The 21332-nt window shown below is 50.9% G+C and overlaps 1 protein-coding gene across 1 annotated transcript in view; it reads right to left on the reverse strand.

Moving 5' to 3' along the window:
• GRIK4 (glutamate ionotropic receptor kainate type subunit 4) overlaps positions 1-21332 on the reverse strand; it is a 239295-nt gene that overhangs the window by 38781 nt on the left and 179182 nt on the right. The window contains exons 9-12 of the mRNA XM_049778002.1: positions 20682-20834; positions 19999-20103; positions 8401-8510; positions 6504-6726 (exon numbers count right to left, since the gene is read on the reverse strand). Of these exons, the coding sequence (XP_049633959.1) occupies positions 6504-6726; positions 8401-8510; positions 19999-20103; positions 20682-20834 (591 nt within the window). The remainder of the gene's footprint in view (positions 1-6503; positions 6727-8400; positions 8511-19998; positions 20104-20681; positions 20835-21332) is intronic.

A 21332-nucleotide genomic window follows, 5' to 3' on the forward strand; every position in this document is an offset into this window, starting at 1 on the left:
CACCAACAAGGGCTGATTGTGTCATTCCAGGCACTGTAGGGCCTTGAAAACCACAACACCAGGCCTCATATTGAACCACTGGCAAGAGTGGGTCCAGGATATATGAGCAGTTTTGGGGCCCCTTTGGATAATTAGTGATAAGTTTTATGGATTCACTATGAGGTTGGGGTTCACAACTTCCTGAATGACAAATGTTCTCTCCTGTGACTCTGCTGTCTCTGGTCCTCATGTCGGCTTCTACCCTCCAGGCCTTCTCCTGAGCCTTGAACCCCGAGCCCTAGCTCCCTACTGATGTTTACGGATGGCCAAGAGTGTCTCCGTATTTGCTCCTGCTGATTTCACAACACTCAGGCTGACACCAGTTCACACAACCTTTGTGCCACAGACCACAGCGCCCTCGGCTCACATCTCCTGCCTGTGCCTCATAGCCCTGCTCTGCCGACAACTGGGGCATAGTTAATCTGCATAGTGGTCCCCAGGGGCATGAATGATAGTTCCATTGTTAAGTGTCCCTGTAGTCATGGTACAGAGTAATCCCATTAATTATTCTGGAAAGAGGATAGGGAAGAGGGGTTCTCAGACAGCTATTTCTGTGGCTGCCAACATTGCCCCTGGCACAAGCGAGCCCAGCTCTCAGGGTGATAGGATTGACAATCAATGCCTCCTGACACACAGTAGGATTCCCAGGAGAAAGAACTGTCTGGGAGTCAGTTCCCCAGGGTGCTGAATGACTCTGGCCAGGACTGTGAGGTTGATGAGGCCAGGCCATGATGAACAGCAAGTTCTCACTTCTGTGAGCACAGAGGCCAGAAGCTGGAAGGAGCTGCTACATTGGGTCCTTGAGAGCAGGAAGGTAGATTTCAGGGAAGGCAGGAGAGGAACATGAAGAAATAGGGGTAGAGGCCACTAGGCATAGGAACAGTGGGATTTGAATGACAACGAGGGACATGGCAGTGCCAGGGTACCACTGAGCATGGAGAACACATGGAGACCCTCTCCACTGGCCCCAAGAGTTTAGATCCAGATCCTGCCACATCTTAGTTATGAGACTGGGACAGATCCAACCTTAAAACCTCAATTTATTAATATATAAATGGGTCACAGTCTGACTACTTTGCCCTGCTTGGTTCCTTAAATATTAAATGAGGGCTGAAGAACTTGCAGCATCTATAAACCACCATCAATCCATCCATCCACTAACCCATCCAAGCATCCATCTACACTTTTATTCAATTATCCACCCATCATCTATCCACCATTCAATCATCCACCATCCCATCAGCAACCCACCAAACACCCATCCATAAATCTGTTCAACCACCCACCTATCATCTATCCTCCATCTATCCATCCACCTATCCATGTTCCATCAACCCATCCACCATCTGTCCAATCACCCACAAACCATCAATCTATCCATCTATCCACCCTCCCACCCTTCCATTCACTGGTCCATCCACTCAGCCTCCATCCACCCACCCTTCTATACATTTACCATCCACATATCCTTCCATCCATCCATGCATCCATCCTTCCATCAACCCATCTACTATCCTTCATTCAGCAATCCACAATCTACCCATCCACATATCCTCCATCCATTCCTTCATCAACCCACCTGTCCCCCCATTCATCTGCAATCCTTCCATCCCTCTATCAACCCACCTGCCACCTATAACATCCACCCACTTTCCATCTTTCTCTACTCACCTGCCCCATTTATCTGTCATTCACCCATACTTACCACCCTCCCACCTACTCATCATCTAGCCACCCGTTCAACTATTCACCCAGCCAACTATTCCCCCAACAATGATTCTGCACTGTTAAATGCTGAGGCCTGGACATGCATCTGAAGCCCTTGGAGGGCCTGCTAAATGAAAGTGGCCTAAATGCAGGGTGCTGAATGTTTGTGGAAATGGGGCTTGGAAGTTTATGACGCAGAGATGCAGAGCAGGGTTTGGCACTTGGATTTCTGATCAGTTTAGGGTACAGCTGAGGATGGTCTGAACCATACACTTTAAAATCCATTGCTCCAGTGCCTATTTTACCAAAGGACTCATCAAATCACTGCCTCACTTCAAAAGCTCCAGTAACTCCTACTTGATTTAGAAGAGACTTGGACCCTTTCCAACTGTCTTTCTAAAGTGCCCTTTGCCCTATGATACACACAAATCACACCATCCAGCCCTTTAAGCTGCTGCCATGCTCCAGTTCCAAGTGCTGCTCTTCTTCCTGACGCACCAGCTGGGCCACTGGGGCCAGCTCAAAGTTGACTTCTGGAGGCATGTGAGAATGACCAGGCACCAGGTCACACCAGCCTGGATGTGAAGTTCAGATCAGTCACTCATTAGTGGCATGACCTTCAGTTCGCCTCTTTGAAGCTAGAGTTAACTTGAGCATCTTCATTATACAACGTGAGTAATAATGTTTATCTTGGAAGCTGGTGGTTGGAGAGGAAATGGTGCGTGATAAATGCCTGGCAGGTAGCACTTGGTAAACAACGGCTATTAGTAACATCCACTCTGCAGGAGCCAGTGCTGGCCCTGCTCTGTCTTTTCCCCTCTGTTCCCCAGGCATTCTTTGTTGAGAAGTGTACTATGCACAGACCACATGCCATCGCCTCATTATTTTTATACACCAGTCTCATTCCCATACAGTTGGGGTGACTGTGTGAAGGATGAAGATCCCTCTGCAGGAAGACATGGGCCCAGGGCAGTGGAAAGGGATCTTGGAAGCAAGTCAAGCTTTAGGTGAATACCACAGCCAGGCATGTGATGCTCGAACAAGGTGAACAGGGGTGGGAGGGTTGGGGAGTGCCTGGCACACATCCTACGCCACTGTACCTGGGCTCTAAGCAGAACATGAGCGAGTTCTTTATCTGTCTTTTTTGGGGGATGAGATTTTTGGACCACACTCAGTAGCACTCAGGGTTTTTTTTCTGATCTGTGCTCAGAAATCATTTCTAGCAGGGGAACTATATGGGATACTAGGGGTAGGACATGGGCCAGCTCTATGCATGGCAAATACTCTTGCAAACCGCTATGCTATCACTTCAGCCCTGCTCCATGTCTGTCTTAACCTAAGCTACAACTGATGTGAAACTAGATGGTGAAGGTGCAGGAAGTAATAAGTCTAGACAGGAAATCCATCCTCAAGGTTAACAAGCCCCCAGTCCCAGGGTTCATAAATAAGGAGAGACATGCAAAGGCAGGGGAGAGCTATGTCAGCAAACACTCAGGTACGGAGACCAACAGGAGCTGAGTAACAAAGACTGGGCAGCCAAGAGGAGTGTTTTGGGACAAGAAGCCAAAGGGGAGACAGGGCATGACCTGTAGGCAAAATTTCACTTTTGCTGGTTAGTGGCAGCAGAGATACAGCCCCTAGAAGATATAGCAAAGTTCCCCTTTTCCCAAGCCTCCTCCCATCTTGCTCCCAACAATTCCCTATGGTCTGTCTGGTCTCTGTGACAGCAAGCTGAGCTCCTAGCAGGCCTGCAGATGTCTTAATGAAGACATTTCCTTCACAGGCCCCTGTCTCCCCTTTAACAGCTGGCACTCGGCGGGGAAGGCAGAAATCATCCCTGTGAAGCCAACTCCTGATGCGCATTTCCCTGACTGCTTCAGATACCCAGGGGGTCGGAGATTCCAGGCTGTGGCTGCCGAGGACACGTTAAGCACAGCAGAGCTCAAGGCTGGGAAGTTCTCCCCCAGAAAACCTGTCCTAGTGTGAAAGGCAGACAGAACCCTGGCCGGGTCCTTCCCTGAGTCAGGGGTTGCCTAGACTCATGCTCAGTGACCCCACAGAGGAAAGAGACCCCAGATGCTTTGTGGGAGAAAAGAATGGAAGAGGTGGGTACCCTTATTGCCCATCCCTTCATTCTGCAACATACCACCCACCTACCACGGCCCTTGCTGGGACTTCTCTGGGGTGTGTGCAGTGGCACTCTAAGCTTCCACCAGCCCCTCTCTTGCCTGCAGAAACAGGGGTGCATGCCTGAGTCTCTCTGCAGCCCCAGAACCACTGAGGTGTGTCAGGAGGGAGAGAGTTGGGGCTGCCTTACCCCCTGCTCTAAGTTAGAAGAGATGCTCAGCATTCTGGGTATGGGGGGCAGTGGCAAGCCCTTCTGGAGCTCAGCTGACAAAGAGAAAGTGCCAGGCACCCCAGCTCTGCCCAGGGATCTGAACTGTCCTGTGTGAGAAGCGTTCCATGACCTATTTGCAGTTAAAATAGTCTCTGGCTTCAAGGTGAAAAGTCCTCCCGGGGGACTAAAGGCTGTATTTCTTTTTCTTTTTTTTTTTTTTTTTGTTTGGCAGGAAAACGTTCTGGACAACCTTCCCGGGGATTGAGGGCACAGCACGCCTGTGCCCCTGTCCCCTGGGTCTCTGGCAAATTCTCCAAAATCCCTTCTCAAAGGGGCCCAGAGGGGCGAAGCAGAATGAGGCATTTCAGCTTCATTTACACTTAATTTATCAAAATGTCATTGGTAAGAGCTATTTGATGTCCAAGGCTTATGAGCCTTGAATCTAAGCTGCCCAAAGCCCTTTTCTCTTTGAACTTAAATGTGCCATTCTGCCCGCTTGCACACTCAGCATCAGATGTTAATGGGGTGCCTGGTTCTGGACCTGAGTGCTGGGAGTTTAGGGGGGACTCTCTTCCCAGCATGCACTGCTTACTCTCAAGCTGGAAACACGAACAAAATAAAATGCAGTTTCTCCCTCACTCCTGGTACAGATGTTGGGGGACTCAATGGAGAATATCTCCCTGTACCCAGAGCCCCACTGGCTGGATAAAGTCCCACATAGGCACCCCGCTCGGGGCACACACAAAACCTGGAAGAAAGTCCCTGGAGTGAGTGGCAACGGGAGCAGGAGGGGCGCACCGTGCCATTTCCAGCCGGAAGAGACTGCACACTGTCCTGTTCAGACACCCCCCTCTGTGTCCACCCTCACCACTTCCTGAAGTGGGATCCCCTCGGAGTTGCCATGGGCTACTTATTCTCGAGCTGCTTTTTCTGCACAACAGGAGCAGCAACTATCCGCTGGGATGGAATTCTGCAGAGACAGAGTGAATGTGCATGAGGCTAGCATGGCATATGTGGTCCCTTAGACACATGGGGACGCACACACCACACTCCTGGCACCAGCGCTGTCACTCCCGACCCTGATGATGAGCTCCAGCCATGCAAATGTCTCCTCGCTGTCACTCCCAATCCTGATGGAGGAGGCTCCAGCTACACAAATATCCTGAGTTTGAGGAGCCTGCCAGAGCTTCTGATGGTTCATTTGTAAAACAGGGATAACAAGTAGCTAAAAGGTATGCTGAGGGGATTAGAGTTAATGTATGTAAAGTACCAGTGCTCCCATGGCTGTGGTCCCTCAGCACAAGGAAGACAGGAGTTGAAGGTTCCTGGTCCAGATCTGTGCTTCCCTACCCTATCCTAACCACTAAACCCTATTAAGCAAACATGACTTAGAAACGACTTGACTGGCATTGAGGGCTATGAAAAGCATGCACTGGGGACCCCAGATCAAACCCCTAACGCCTTATTTTTGCTCCGACCTGGCACCCACTGGCACTCAGGGCCTCACCCCACTTTGATCAGGTCTCCCAAGATGTCCCCTGATGGCAGTGAGCAGTCTCACGCTCGGCACTGCCACTGCTTCTAGATCCATGTCCCTGGTCCCCTGTTATTCAGCCCTGTTTCCCCAATGGCATCTCCTGCATGTTCCGATCTACATCTTTCCAAGGCATATCCAAATTCTCTGAAGCCCCAGAAACACAGGACCAGATAACAAGGCTCCAAGTGATCCCACATGGCCTTCTCTGACCCAACTACAGGAGCCCTTTTCAGAAACCACATCATTCCGTGCCACCACCCCAGAAATCTACATTCTTTAATGAACAAAACAGAAATGTTACATACCCCACAAAATTGTACCTGAGACTATAATGCCCCAGACCTCATCCTTCCTGCTCCCGCACTTGTAGGAAGGAGTGATTTCTCTTTCCTGGTAACCAGGTAACTCACTAGGCACCCCAGTTTAAATAGTCAGAGCCTCTATTTCTAACTTATAGTGGTCCACATGACCCTCTTTATTTTTTTGAATTTGTTTTTGGGACACACCCAGTGGGACTCAGGGGTTACTCCTGTCTCTATATTCAGGGATCACTCCTGGCAGTGCTCAGAGTACCTGCCATATAGGATGTCGGGGACTGAACCTGACATTGGGTGGCCGCATGCAAGGAAAATGCCTTCCCCACTGCCTTATCACTTTGACGTAGGGGCCAACATGGAGAGTCTTGGGGCTGGCACTCTGGTGGGTTCAATCATCTAGGTGTGCCCTGTGCCTGGCTCAGTGCTAGCTGAATGAATGAATGGACAGAGATGGGACACGCAAGACCTCAGAACTGAATGCAGCCTTTGGGGGCTCTTCACCAAGTCCCCCCACTCCCTCCAAGCACTTGCAGCCTAGCTGACCAGCTGCTGCACCCGCCCTTACCCTGGAGATGAGCTCGCCGACCATTCCCGTCCAGGAGCCGTTGGCCTCAGGCACACCATATACACCGTCCCCCACCAGGCGGATCTTGTAGTTGAAGCGCAGGATCTCGGCCAGCTCTTTGAGCATGTCCACGCAGAAGCCCTCGTAGCGGTCGTTACCCTCCATCTCCTGGTGGTTCCCCTTCAGCATCAAGTACGGGTTCTCCTGCAGCAAAACTGGGCAGCTGTCATGCGCATCTGAGCTTCTGGGGTCCCTTTACTGCACCACTGGCTGGGCCCATGTCAGGGGCCCTTCCCCCTCTTCCCGCCTTCCCTTTCTTTGTCCTTTCTACCCTTGATCTGAGACAAAGAAGGGCCCAACAAAGTTTACTCCAAACAGAGCTTACCCTGTGGGCAATGGGAACAGAGGACTCTCATTTCTTATAGGGTCAGGGAAAGTTCTAGAAGGAGATGGAGCCAAACTTTTGGTGTTGTAATTTTTAGCCATGCTCTGTGCACAGAAATTACTCTTGGCAGGCTTGGGGAACCATGTAGGATGCTGCAGATTGAGCCTGGCCAGCCACATACAAGGCAAATGTCCTCCCTGCTGTGCTATCACTCAGACAGCTGGGGACACACACTTTTGAGGTTGGGAGATATGAGGTGTGGGGGGGGGGCAGGAGCAAGGCAGTTGCATGGGCATTCTCAGAAATCAGGATTGTGATCCCAGACTCCCTCCAGCTCCAGAGCAACCAGATAGCATCCCTGGGGCACCAACTCCCCATTCAGGAGTGGGAACATACGAATTTGTCCACCCATCTCATCTCTGGGCAGATCAGGGGAGACTCAGCAGCCTTGCTCTCAGGCTCATGAATCTTCTGTCCCCAAGTGCCTCTTTCCTCACCCTACAGACTCCTCCATCCACCTCCCCCTGCTCCTCTCCTGGCCCTCTGCAGGCCCTTCTGCAAGCCTCTAGCCCCCAGAATGACAGGCAGCCTTTTCTCTAGTGCTAGTGGATTTTGTCTGGGTCTTTGCCTACTCGACTGGCAGTGAATGGATTGGGGATTCTGACACCAAGTTCTAAGGACCCTGTGGTCCTCAAAGATGGTATCACAGGGGCCACTGTGTTGGGGATCTTTTCCCCAAACCTCTTAGGCAGAGGCAGCGGCTGAGCCAACCAGGCAGCACCGACGGCTTCATCCATCAAGCCTCGCTCTGGGCCTCAGCTCTTTAGGTCTCTCCTGCTGATAAGACGAGGTGCCAGGCAGGGAAATATGCTTCTGATTAGTCACAGGGGAGGGGCTGGGAGAAGCCCAGTCTAATTACTGCTTCAAACAGGCTGTGGGGCTCATTGACAAATCTTTTACAACACGGGAGGTGGGGGCCAGCTACCAGCCCTTGTGATGCATCTTTGTGTCTCCGAGAAGGAACTCCGAGCTGACAGAATCCAGCAAAATAAATAGGTCCTGGCTCTTGAGACATAAATTTTCTCCTCACCTTCTAGATGTGAGGAGAGAGCCCTCAAGAACCTGTGAAATAGGAGTGTCCACTACAGGGAACATTCTGGATATGGGGGTGCCTCAAGGGAGGCTGGGATTGGGAAAGGACTCTGGGAGCCCCTTTACCCTCTGTCTGAGACTTAAGGGGTCCATCTTTCCATTGCTATACATGACTCTGCACTGTTGGGGTGGCCCTGGAAGTGGCATCCACCAGGGCGGCATCCTCCTGTCTGCCCTCTGCTCCAGGATTTCTGGGATGCAGCGGAAAGCAGTTGCCACTGGAGTTTAATGAGGATGCTCAGTTCCACCATGGTGCCATAAGGAGGAGCCCAGCCAGTTCCCTGAAATTCAGGCTGATTCCCAAAGCTGAGGGAGCAACCTTGGCACTGTGGCTGGGGAGCACAGCCACACCCCACTTACCAGGGATGGTAGGTGACAACCAGGGTGGTGTTAAAGAGGCTGGCAGAGATGTTGGAGGCATCGAGGTGGCTGTCCATGCTGAGGCCGTCAGTCACGTGCCACTGGCCAATCTGAGGGCATCAAGCAGAAGGAGTGGGCACAAGTGGGGTAGAGGGAGGGAGCATGACCACTGCTCCCCACCTCTCCCTACACCCCTCCTCTCAGGGGACCCTCACCCCCACTTCTGGTCCCAATCCCCCTGGTCTTCCTGGAATCCCATCCACAAGGCCCTGGGAGTGACCCCAGTGAGTGACCCCAGTCAGACTCCAGCCTAAAGTCAAACACCCCACCTCACTTCCACCTCTGGGCCCCACAAAGCAACTAATCAGCCTCCCAGCTCCAGCAGGAAAAGGGGTCTCCATCTGCCTTCCATTTGTCCCAAAGAAATGAATGAACTCCTCAGCACCAGCCAAGTGTCTTGGCAGTTGTTAGCAGTGACATAATTGTAGAGAGGCAAGTGGGGGTACAAAGCCAGGATCCTGGATAAAGGTTCATTGCACCCTCTACTGGGCACCTGCTAGGCAGCAGGCATGGGGGACAGGGGACAGCTGCATTCCCCTTCCCACCTGTGGCTCCATCACCAGCTAGATCCTTCCTCCTCCCCCAACGAACCCTGCTTCCATCACCCCATGTGGAAACCTTTTCCACAAGCCTTGAATACAGGTCTGGCTAAGTGGCAGAGAACACAAGATAGTTTCTCTCTGCTCTTTCTCTCCCCGTTGGCCCCTGCCTTCTCCCAGATCAAAGGTGCTGCAGTGCATTAAGGGGAATGAGAAGGCGAGAAGTTCTACACCCCCGACCCTAGACAGAGAGCAGAGAAGAACTGGGTGAGAAGCACCCCTTGAGTCTTGCCAATCTGTGCCATGAACATCTCCTTCTGCATAATATTCTGTCTCACAAAAGCATGAAACATGCTCAGGCACTGATCACTTGGAAAATTCAGGATGGGAGGATGAGAAGATAGACTGCCCAAGGTGAGAGTTCAAAGCAAGCCCCACAAAGCCAGAGAGATGCCCAGTTAGTTCCCCTCAACTTGACACTGGCCCATTAAGTCTTCAACTCAATTGATCCACTTCGGAGTTGCTGCAGCCCACATTAGTGGGTCATGACACCCGTTCAGTGGGTCATGACCCACATTTAAAAACTGAAACCCATACCTCAACCGGATCAGAAGGCAAAGCAAACAGCAGGGGAAACTCTCTCTCAAGGCCAAAGACATGCAAATCAGGATCCTGGGGCCCAAAGGTACCTGGAAGAAACTAGGGACCTGCTGGGCACCATTAAGCTTCTCCTGGGTAATTTCCTGTGACTCGAAGGCTTCCCTCTAAGGGAAGCCTGCCTGTAATTAGTTTTGAACCCACATCCCTGGCCCAACAGTGGATACCTGCTGTCTCTCTGATCTCACACAATCTTCCTGCAGTCTTCTCCTATGGAGCCCTGTAATCATTTCCATTTTATAGTTTGGAAAACTGGGCTCCTGGAGGAGCTTCAGCCCAACGTTCCCACTAAAGTCAATACAGATTCAAATCCAGTCAGATCCACCACACAAGAGACCCATTTCCCCAGGGGCTCGGAGGTGTACTTAAATGTTTAGCAAACCCTTTCGTAGTAATTCTCTATCCATTGGTCTTTGCCAGAAGCATTCCCCTTTTGAAAGTCCACAGTTCCCTAGCCAGTCTTTGCTTTCCTTTGCCTTTGATTCTTCCTTACATATTTGAAAGAGGGTATTTACATAAGCTGGTGGGAAGGAGGGTGCAAAAAAAGGGGGAGCAGCTACATTTCCAGCCTTCCAGGCTGACTGCCACGCAGAGGCCCATTCTCCCTCAATTCTTCCCCAAACCAGATCACAGTTCCTCCTCAGCTCAGCACCCCTCAAACCCCCAAAACATCAGCCTGGATAGCACTCCTGGCTGAAGCTCTTCCCAATACCTGTGACCAGTCAAACTGCTGTCCAAGGATTCAACACTAGATACCCCTCAAATTCTTACATGGCACTTTATCGTCACAGTCAGCTGACCCCTGAACCATGTGGAGTAAAGGTTACTGAGTTCCCCCAACCATGCATTAAGTAGAAACTGCAGATAATTTCTGACACCACCACCCCCAACTTCAAATATTGAGCTGGAAGCTTCACTGGCAATGGCAGAGCAAGTTAGCCCTACTCATATGTGATACAGCACATGATCTACCATTTAGGCAGCAGAAGAGAAAGTTCTGAATTACAGGGAGGGAAAGAACAGTTTCATGATGTACTATAGTTTCCTATGAGGAGCCCACAGAGGTGGACAGGGTGGACCTGTATGCAGACAGGCCCTCAGAATTCACAGCCATGTTTCAGGAACCCACTACAGCCATCACAGACTGTTTGGTCCCTCTGCTCCCTCAGACACTCCTGATCCCAAGCTCATCCCCAAAGCCGAGCCTTGAATCAGAGCCCAGAAAATCTGTGGTGAGCTCATTGCTGAGATCCAATGCCCAGCACAGTGGCTAGCCCAACATGGAGCTCCAGAAAGATCTATGGCACCGAGTGATAAAATTCCTTTGGAAAAGTCACTTCTTTTTCATTTTCAGGTATCTTACTATTTAAAAAAAAGCAACCCCCATCTCTTCCCACAGAATCTTAGTCTGATCCAGGTAGAATGCTTGGATCATTAAGTTCTAGGAAACCCTGGTCCATGAAGGTTGAGCAGATTGACCCCCTTGAAAAAGTTGAGAGGGGCTCAGATCACCACTTCTGGGGGATGGTGAGCACTGGGGCTCGATGTTCAATGCAAGGAGCCAGTGTGTGGTATGTCTTGGGTCCTGCAGAGCTGATGAACTAGGCCATATTGGTGATGCTGGAGGGTGATGGGGGTTTTCTAAGGCAGCATGTAATGTTGCTGTGGGGACCAAGGGGCTCAAATTGGGGTTGGGCAAATGTAAGGCACATTGTCAGAGCCTTGGACATCTCTCTGGTCCATTGCTAGTCTTCTTGAATTGAGCTGAAGTTAAACCTTCCACCTACAATGCGTCTCCCTCCTTCTTCAGTGTGGTCACAACCCAGCTATTCTAAGCATTTGGGGGTGAGGTGAATGGTTGGTACACTAGCCTGGCACCAGCTGGCAGAGGTTGGTCACCGGGCAGTGTCTAAATCTAAAGTCCTGACATCCAATGCATCTCCTGGAAGACAGAAGGTCCTAGAAGGCACTCCCCAGGAAAGAATTTATCGGAGTGTACAGGCAGGCTAAGGCTCTCTCAGCACATGAGAAAATTACTGCCCATGACCATGACTTGGGCTGGCCCGAGAGCACCACCTGCTTCATCTGTCCAACTCCAGTGGAGATGCATCTTGGGAGTTGGTGCTAATGACCCAGCTCCAATCTGAGCGGCCACATGGCCAATTGACTAGAGGTTCTAATAAAGCTCTGGAGAAGGGCAAAGTCACTGTCCTGACACAGATGGGCACCATCAGGGACAGAGGCACAGCAGCTATTATCTGGCACTGCTTGGCACAAGATGGCACTGACAACTTGGCATCACCTGGCATAGGCTGGCAGTGATCAGCAGATTGTCACTGCCTGGCACAGATTTGTAAATGGGACCCATCCATACTAAATCTCTCCTCTTAAGAATCTTCCCTTGCAGACGGGGCAAATCCCCATAGGTCTGATGACCTTCAATTACACACAACTGTCCTCTATGACTGAGCGTGCAAGCAAAGTGTTGGCAGGACTATGCTTCTTCTGGGGCTGCAAACACCTGGCACAGATGGGCATTTCCTGGCACAGGTTGACACTGGTTGGCATAGTTCTGCCATGCTGGGTGTCTTCTCTCTATTGCCTGTTCCCACAGCTTCTCTGTGGTTTTCCCTTAGCCTGAGGCCTGGTTGTACTTGCACTAGAGCTGGTAACTGCCGGCTTCTGGGGTCCAGTGACCTAAGTAGTGCCCAGACCCTGAAGGGCAGAAGATGGCTGGGGAATGGGAGCATGGCCCCTGCCCATCTGACTGCCACCCTGGCTGAGCTCAGGCAGGATGTGTGGTTAGGCACGTTACAAGAAAGATATTTAAAATGCAGCATTTTCCATCCCTGTGCCTCCACCCAGCACAGTCCCCGCTAGAGGATGTTAAGTCCTTTTAATTTGTTTGCTGGCTGATGTGTGAAGAAGCTTCAGAGACAGCCAGTGCATTTCCCATCAGAAATCATAAGTTGCTGGGCCCTGGGAGAAAGAAACCAGAGGAGGTGGGGGAAAAGAGTGCCCTGAGCCAGTCCCTTTGCACAGCTAGCTCCTCAGCCTTTGGGCAGGGAAGTTGACTTGAGGGAATGCTGTGATGGCAGTGGGAGACTGGAACAAACTACAGAACAGGAGCTTTACAGACAGCCCCTCTGCAGGCTTCAGAATTCCTTCAGGCTCCCTATGACCCCAGCATGGGGTTCAGGACACATCAATCCATGGTCATTAGGCTTTTTTCAGAGGAACACTGAGCCCCATAATATGCTCTGGGACCTGGGTCTGAAGTGCAGAGTTTTCCAGCATCTGAGGGGTCAGTGATTGAGCCTCTGAGGGTCCCAGTGGCCAAAGCTTTGAGGAGCCGAATAATCCCATCTGAGGGCAGGTGGCAAGAAAAGAAGGGCCAAACTGGACAGGTTCATCCACGCCTTTTGGTCTCACTCTGAAACTATTCCCCCAATAACCCCCCAGGACTTTAAGCCCGAAATGACCCACACTCCACATTCTCAGGGTGGAGTATGGTGGGCTAGATGAACCTTTGGGTGAAGTGGAAGTTCATCCAGTCTGAAATGTCAGCCAGCTCCCACTTCCCTTCAAAACACCTTCCAAAACGAAGAAATAAGCAACTTCTCACTCACCTTCACGCAGCTCCCAAACTACCCAGCTCACTCGCTTGCTAGCTCCCTGCTTTCCACAGGAGGATTCGCCTCTGAATTTTCTCATCAAAGACACTGTCTGGTCTGGGCAGGCAGTGTGTGTGGGAGGATGGGGGTGCAGCAGGGTGGGGTGTGGTGTTTTTTCTCCACAGGGCCTGTGAGGCTCAGCTCAGGATCTGGCCCTGCTGGTGTCTACCATTTACACCCCAGTCAGGACATAGAACACCACTCCCCATATACACAAGGCAGCTACGAAGGCTGGTCACATGCCTGGGGAATGCAGTGCTGAAGCTGGACTGTGTTAAGATCATCGGCTGCTTCCCAGGGGCTTCTCGGGGACTGGGGGAGAGCATGGGTGCAGGCAGGACTTCTGTAGAGAGCAACACACCCCTTCACCAGTCCTCCAATGGTACCTATGGGGGTAGTGCATTGGGTTTTTTGTTGTTCTTTATTTGAAGGGTCTGGAGGTCCCACTGGAATGTGGGTCTCACCAACAGGTCTGCTGAAATTGCCACTGAAGTCCCAGATAACAGCCCTAGTGTTCTCACTCTAGAGTCTCCCAAGGGCAAACAAAGCTGCCTTGATGCCATGTGGGACACAACCCCACATGCCTAGACTTCCCCAGAAAGAATTGACAAGGCTGACTAGGGGTTCTGATGGGGAAAAGGGGTTCCAAGGTGGGAAAGGAGAGAAACGAGGGGCAGCCAGTGCTTTCCCTCACCCAGAGGAACTGTGGGAACTTAAAGGTGGTTCCCAGACCTTCTAGAAAGGAACTGAGCTGGAAGCTGAGTGTCTGCAGTTATGGGAAGGAAATGAAGATGTGGGATCATGAAGCTTGTTCCACAGCCCTTGGGGTGGGCTCTGCCAGTCTCTGCACCACCATAGTCCCCATCTGAGATATTTCTATAACAAATGCACCTGCAAAAAAGCCTGCACACCTGTGGCTGGAGAGGGCAGGAGAGTCCACACTTTAGCCCCAAGGCCAATAATCAGCATGAGTCAAAAATTTAAATCCTGGAGCTAGAGACATAGTACAGCAGGGAGGGCATTTGCCTTGCATATAGCCAACCTGATTTGATCCCTGGCATCCCATATGGTCCCTCGAGCCTACCAGGAGTGATTTCTGAGTGCAGAGCCAGGAATAACACCTGGGTGCCTCTAGGTGTAGCCGCAAAACAAACAAAAATTTTTCAGATCTTTGGCAGCTTCACAAACAGACATACCCAACAAATGCCCTCTATACCGAGGGTCCAGCTTCACTGCTTTTCCAGCAATCTCTGTAGAGACACCTAGCCACTGAAACTCTAGGTTAGCTGATGCTATAACTGCTATTCCAGGATGCCATGGAAGCAGGACAAGCCACCTCCCTTTGCACCTCTGTATCTCCAAAGTTTGTGGGTAGCACACTCACAACACAGAAACGCCATCAGATGAGCTCATCAGTCCAGCTCCATAGATTCTAGAAATCCCAGACTGCATGGCTGTTTACGTGGCCAAGTGACAACGCCATAGATTTAAAACATTCTCATAGGAACACATCAAATTAGATGTGAAATTATAGAAGCCACAGAATCTCAACAAACAAAACCAACAACAGCATGCTCCACTAGCAATACACAACTTAGTAAGTCTTTAGACAGTGACATAAAGACTCCATTTCGAGATACGACAATTTTCACACATTTTCTCTTAATCAAATCTTTTTATTTTGTTACAATTCCATAACCATTTAGTTGTCACAAACAATCTTAAATATGTTATTCATACCTGCCAAGGAGTAGGTTGGAAACTGGGGACAGTGATGGAAGGAATGTCCTACTGGTGGTAGGATTGGTGTTGGAATACTAAATGCCAGGAATAACTGCATGGGGAACAACTTTGTAAATCATGGTGTTTCTAATAAAGAAATCTATTTAAAAAAATTCACATCCCAATGATCCACTTAACACAGAGAAAGACATGCAATTTTGGGGAGAGGAAAAGTAGGCCTCGGGGTATCTCTGACCTTCAGGAACAGAGTGTCAACCCAGTTGCCATGTTATAATGGCGACAAGGGAAGTATTGGGTGAAGAAGAATTTAGGGACATTGTAGAAGTTAGGGACATTGTACTGGGAGGCTCACTGGACCGATGCATGGAAAAGGAAAACCCAGAGTGGTAGAACCAGTCCAGTGGGAATAGGAAACATCTGGAAACCACATCTGCCTCTCCCCCCAAGAGACTGTGAGCTCTTGCTTGGACTATGTCTCAGCCCAGCTCTTCATAGACAGCCAGTGCTCAGAGATTCTGGCTACATTTCAGGACAGAACCGAAGCACCACCCAACTAGCTTCAGATATTTGAAGCTAATCTGGACTGTAGGTGAGGGGAGCTGACATCTATTTGGTGGCACCTGGGAAGCTTTGGGACAAGTCCTTGAGCCCAAAATAGGCTCCAGGAAAGGGTGTAAAGTTCCTTCTCTCTAGAACATAGTGCACAGCCATCCTGGCTTTGGAAGAGAAAGACTCAAGCAATTCATGTCTCCTCCTCCCGCTTTGGACCATTGGGCAGAGCAGAAAGATGACAGAGCCTGAAATACAGGGTGGCATGTCTTGTCTTCCAGTAGACAGTTCCTTCCCCCTCCCTGTTTTATGTCCTCACCTACAAGAAGAGCAGCTTTAAAACTCAGGGGATAAAAAGATGAACCCCCTCCCCCCCCCCCCCGGCTCATGCACCCTAGAACAGCACACCAGGTGGGAGATGCCCAAGGTGGGTTCCTCTGATGCCAGCCTGGAATAGCAAAGCCAACATCCTCCTTAAAAAAATGGCTTGCTGCACCTTTCGGGCAGCTGGTCAGGCCACGAAGGGTTTTCATTCACTCCTGACCGCACAGAGAGAAAAGTTGAGATATGTGCCGGTAGCCGGGATATGGGGCCGTGTCAGGCCTCTCTCTCCCAGAGGCTTAATTAGAGCCTGTTAAGCCGTTTCCGATACTCAGATGAAAGGGGCGTTCATCTTATTAGAGCCAGAACACAGTGGCTCAGGGCTGCTCAGAATCTCTGATCTCCAGACTCAGTTAAATGAAGGAAATTAAGGACCCTCTAATGTGGGGCGAGTCTTCCCTCATCTATTTTTTTCTTTCATGCCTTTTTCAAATATCATTTCTGCTCCACCAGGCCCCTGGGGATGTTACTGGGCCTTGGTAGCCCAAGGCATCTTTGGGGGAGAGGGAAAGGGGAGGATGAGATGGAGACGGGCAGCTAGCTCAGGGCACTAGTTGTATCCCCAAACTGAGAACACAGGAGTGAGATTAACTTTCTAAACGCCAACAAATACTCAGCCAGGAGATGAACATGTCCTTGGTGAGGCACTGTAGGGAATAATCTCTTCCCACCACGCGCGCGCGCACACACACACACACACACACACACACACACACACACACACACACACACACCTTTTTTTCTCTTCCTTTTCTTCCTCCTCTTCCCCTGCTTCTTCTTCTTCTGTCTGTCTGTCTGTCTGTCTATCTGTCTGTCTGTCTCTTTCTCCAGAAGCTCCCCGCCAAAGTGACGGAGCAATAGTACATTAAATAGGGCATTTGCCCTGCATGCAGTTTACCCGGGTTTGATCACTGGCATCTCATATGGTCTCCCAAGCCTGCCAAGGAGTAATTTCTGAGCATAAGGCGAGGAATAACCTCTGAACACCACCAGGTGTGACCCAAAAACAAACAAACAAACAAACAAAAAACAAAACAGAAGCTCTCTCAGGATCCCGATATTTAGCATGGAGGTAGGGTGTTTGCCTTGCATGTAGAAGGATGGTGGTTCGAATCCCGGCATCCCATATGGTCCCCCGAGCCTGCCAGGAGCGATTTCTGAGTGTAGAGCCAGGAGAAACCCTTGAACTCTGCTGGGTGTGACCCAAAAACCAAAAAAAAAAAAGAGAAAAAAAAAAACCTTCAACAGAATCAAAACAGTAATTTTTTAAATGGTAAAAAGAAAAAATTAAAAACCTTGAATTCGAAAAGACTGTGCTTACAATGGTAATAATCCCTTAATCAGCCACCGGCAGAGAATATGGTATTTGGTTTAGACATTTTACCAATTACAACCCACTGGGTCACTGCGTGGAGCTTTCTAAATTATCCAAACCAGCCCCGAAGAGTCACTCTCCCAGGCAGGGGGGAGAAAGAACAAAACCAAATCAGAGCCGGAAGATGCTGTTCCCAAGGGCCAGCATGGCCTGGCCTGGTGGGGCAGCAAAACTGCAACCTGACAGAGTCAGTATGGGGGAGACGGGGAGGGGGCTGAGGACTCCAGGGTGAGTGAGAAAAGGCCGAGAGTGACTGACAGAGGAGCCAGGACAGCTCTGGGTGCGCAACATGCCAAAAGGCCTTGCTAAAAGGGCTGCAGTGAGTTAGTTCCCCCTGTCATCAAGGTAGGATATGACCTACAGGGTACCACCTCCCTGCTCTGGACCACCTGGTCCTGGCCACACCTGTGCCTGCCCCATTGGTATGGAATCAGAGGACCTGAGCACATGATAATGACTTTCCTTCTCCCAGCAGAAATGGCCCATCAATTATCACTCACAAGCATCTCTCAGCCTGTATGCACGTGGAAGGACACCTGTCAGTAGACAGAGATTGGGCTGGGACTTAGGGACCAGCAGTGAATCTGTCTCTGTGGCTAGGATATAGCTCAGCAGAACGAACCCACACGCCCTAACCAGACGGGAACTTTCATTGTTTGGTCCCAGAGCATTGCCGGGTCCGACCAAGCACAGAGACAATTCTCAGCTCACACCACCAAACCAAGCAGTCCAAGGAGATGGTCCCTGGAGCCCTAGAACATGCTGGGAGAGGCTCCTTAAAAATTACCTGGAGAGGGCCAGAGAGATAGCATGGAGGTAAAGTGTTTGCCTTGCATGCAGAAGGACAATGGTTTGAATCCCGGCATCCCATATGGTCCCCTGCGTCTGCCAGGAGCGATTTCTGAGCACCAGGAGTAACCCCTGAGCGCTGCCGGGTGTGACCCAATACAAACAAACAAACAAACAAACAAAATACCTGGAGATGGGTTCAGAGCAATAGCACAGTGAGTAGGGTGTTTGCCTTGCATGTGGTCAGCCCAGGTTCGAACCCCAGCATCCCAATGTCGTCCTGATATTGACAGGAGTGATACCTAAGCTCAGAGCCAGGAGTAAGCCCTGAATGCTGTCAGGTGTGCCCCCAAACCCAAAACAAACAAATAAAAAAAAATACTTGGAGGGACAGAACAACAGTATAGCAATAAGACAGCAGGTAGGGCACTTGCCTTGCATGCAGTCAACTGGGGTTTGATCCCTGGCACCCCATATGGTTTCCAGAGAACCACCAGAAGTAATTCCTGAGCTCGGAGTACTTCCGGAGTAAGCCAGGAGTACTTCCGGGTGTGTCCCAAAACAACAACAATAACAACAACAAAATACTTGGGTTTCTAAATCAGATTCATTTGGGCTCAAAAGTAGCTGCCCCCAGGAATTCCCAAGGCCAAGCCAATCTCCCCGAGTCCGAGATTCCCCCACTTGTAACATGGAGATGAACGAGTCTTCGATGGTCAGGGTGAATGAAGAAATGCATTAAGTGTGGCACACACAAGGTGGCTCATGGTCTGTGGGGAGAGCTCAAGAAGGACAGGCTATTTCAGAGAGGACAAAGAGGGGTGGAGAGGGAGCTAAGGGTCCCCGAAACCAAGAGACATTTCTCCCACCTCCATGCCCAGGTCCAGACTCTCTGCACATAGGGAGCTCCTTCTGGGAGCTGTAATTAGGCCTTTTCTCGGATTCCCTGTTCCCGCCCTTCCCTAAGGCTGGGGCCGGCCAGGCTAAGAATAGCGGAGCTGATTATCAGTGAGCCAGGGAGGCTGGAGGCCTCGGAGAAGCCCCGAGTGGCTGTCAGAATCCCCCTCCCTCCAGGCTCAGCAGAGGAAAGGAGAACACAAAGGTTAATGGAGGAGAATGAGGGAAGGAGCGGGATGGAAAACAGCCGCGGGAGGACAAAACAGGGAGCCGACCAGGAGACAGGTAGTCAGCAGGAGAGGAGGGTATGATTGGCATGTGAGGTGGGCTGGGGGGCGGGGGGAGACATGAAACAGCTGAGAAGTGAGAATTGGCCCCTGCTCTGCTGCTGCAGGAAGCTTGGCCCATAGGCCCCATCGGTATCTGACCAAACAGGTCCCTGACTTCCCCCCTGTTTCAGGGTGAGATTTGAGGGGGCAGAAGAATGTAAACATAGAGCATGAGGCCTGAGTTTTTTGTTGCTGCTGTTCTCAGGTAGGTGATGCTCAGGGGTTACTTCTGACTCGGCACTCAGGAATCACTCTGGCAATGCTCTGGGACCCTATGGGATGCCAGGATTGAACCCACGTGGGCTGCAGGCAAGACAAGTGTCTTCCTGATGCACTCACTTCAATCCCCAGGCCTGGTACCCTTTACAGAGCCAATACCCCTTCGCTTTTTCTCTGTCCTTCACAAAGATTGGTGGCTGCCCTTGGCAGGTTTTGCTGTTGTGGTTGTCCCTGGCACACATTGGCCATTCTTGGTGGCAGGAAGTGTGTGTGTTGGGCGGGCAGTTCAGGGCAAAATCCCATGGCTCTGGGGAGTGACCAGACACCAGAGCGAGCCTGAGAGCCCAGGAGAAAGGGGCCAGGGGCCTGCCGAGGGGGGGCTTTACCTGCCGGAAGCCATTCTTGGTGAACTGCAGGACTTTGAGGGCATAATTGGATCTCTGGCCTTTGCTGTTGAATTCAATGTGCCCGGTGAGACCTTCCAATTCTACCTGTGCGAGAGAGAGTGAGTTACAGCAGCCACCAGCCCCCATGGGTGCCTGCCTGTGTGGTGCCAGAGATCCATCCCAACCCACCTTCCACCTCCACTGAGTTTGGTGACCTTCTGGAGGTACCCCCAAACCAGTTTATACATGGTGGGGCTGGAGGAGAGGAATCCAGTGACCCAGTGATACCCTGCCCCTATGCTTGCCTGCCCAGATGCTTGCCTGAGCTCTGGTTCTCCTGGACTCCCACTCCAGATCTTGGCAGGGAGCAAACCAGAGGAGCAAGAAGCCAGGACAGTCAGATCCAGACACTTAATGCAAGGCACATTGTGCCAGGTTCTCCATTATGAGACTTCTTGGTGAGGATACATGATAGAAAATCAGCTCCACACCGGCCACATTGCTGAACCCACAACTCGTGAGACACAGATTTGTGTGTCCACATTTGTGCGGGGTGTGGCTGAGCCTCCTCGGAATACAGCAGGTCAGGGGGACAGAACAGGGAATCCTGGGTCCTCTTTAGTCTGAGGCGCATGTTGGGGTGCAGGAAAGCATGGGGCAGATGGGTGGGTGGTGTCCCTTACCATGCGCAGGTAGTTCATGAGGCTGGTGCCATGCTGCCAGATCTGCGCTGAGCCGCACGACAGAGGCTTCACACCGATCTCCTGACTCCGGTTTAGTTCTTGCACCGCAGTCACCACAGCATAGACTGCATCAAACAGCAAAGCTGAGGAGAGCTGGTGGAGTCAGGGAAGACAGGGAGAGTCAGAGGGGACAAGGAGAGTCAGAGAGAATCGGGAAAATCAGTAAGGGAAATAAAAAGAATCAGAGGGTCATGGAGATTTTTGGGGGAGAAGGCAGAGGGAAGAAGGGAGAGAAGCAAAACCTAGAGGTGAGTGAGGGCTTGTCTTCCTGGTCCTGTGCACATCTGGGCTCTGGATCTGCTGCCCCCAACTCCCACCCCAACCCTCCATGTGTCCCCTAAGGCCAAAGGTGCTGGAAAGACATCTTTGTGGAATGGACCAGCAGGCCACTTGGTGACACATGTAGGTCCAACTGATTTCAAATTTGTCCTTTTCCTTACAACTCCCCCACCCCTTTTCCTTTTGAGCCACACCTGTTGGTGCTCAGGGGTTACTCCTGGCTCTGTGCTCAAATTAATCCTGGCAGGCTTGGGGACCGTATGGGATGCTGAAGATCTAGCCTGGGTGGGCTGCATACAAGGCAAACATTCT

This window comes from Suncus etruscus, chromosome 8, assembly GCF_024139225.1.
Source record: "Suncus etruscus isolate mSunEtr1 chromosome 8, mSunEtr1.pri.cur, whole genome shotgun sequence".
Taxonomy (NCBI): domain Eukaryota; kingdom Metazoa; phylum Chordata; class Mammalia; order Eulipotyphla; family Soricidae; genus Suncus; species Suncus etruscus.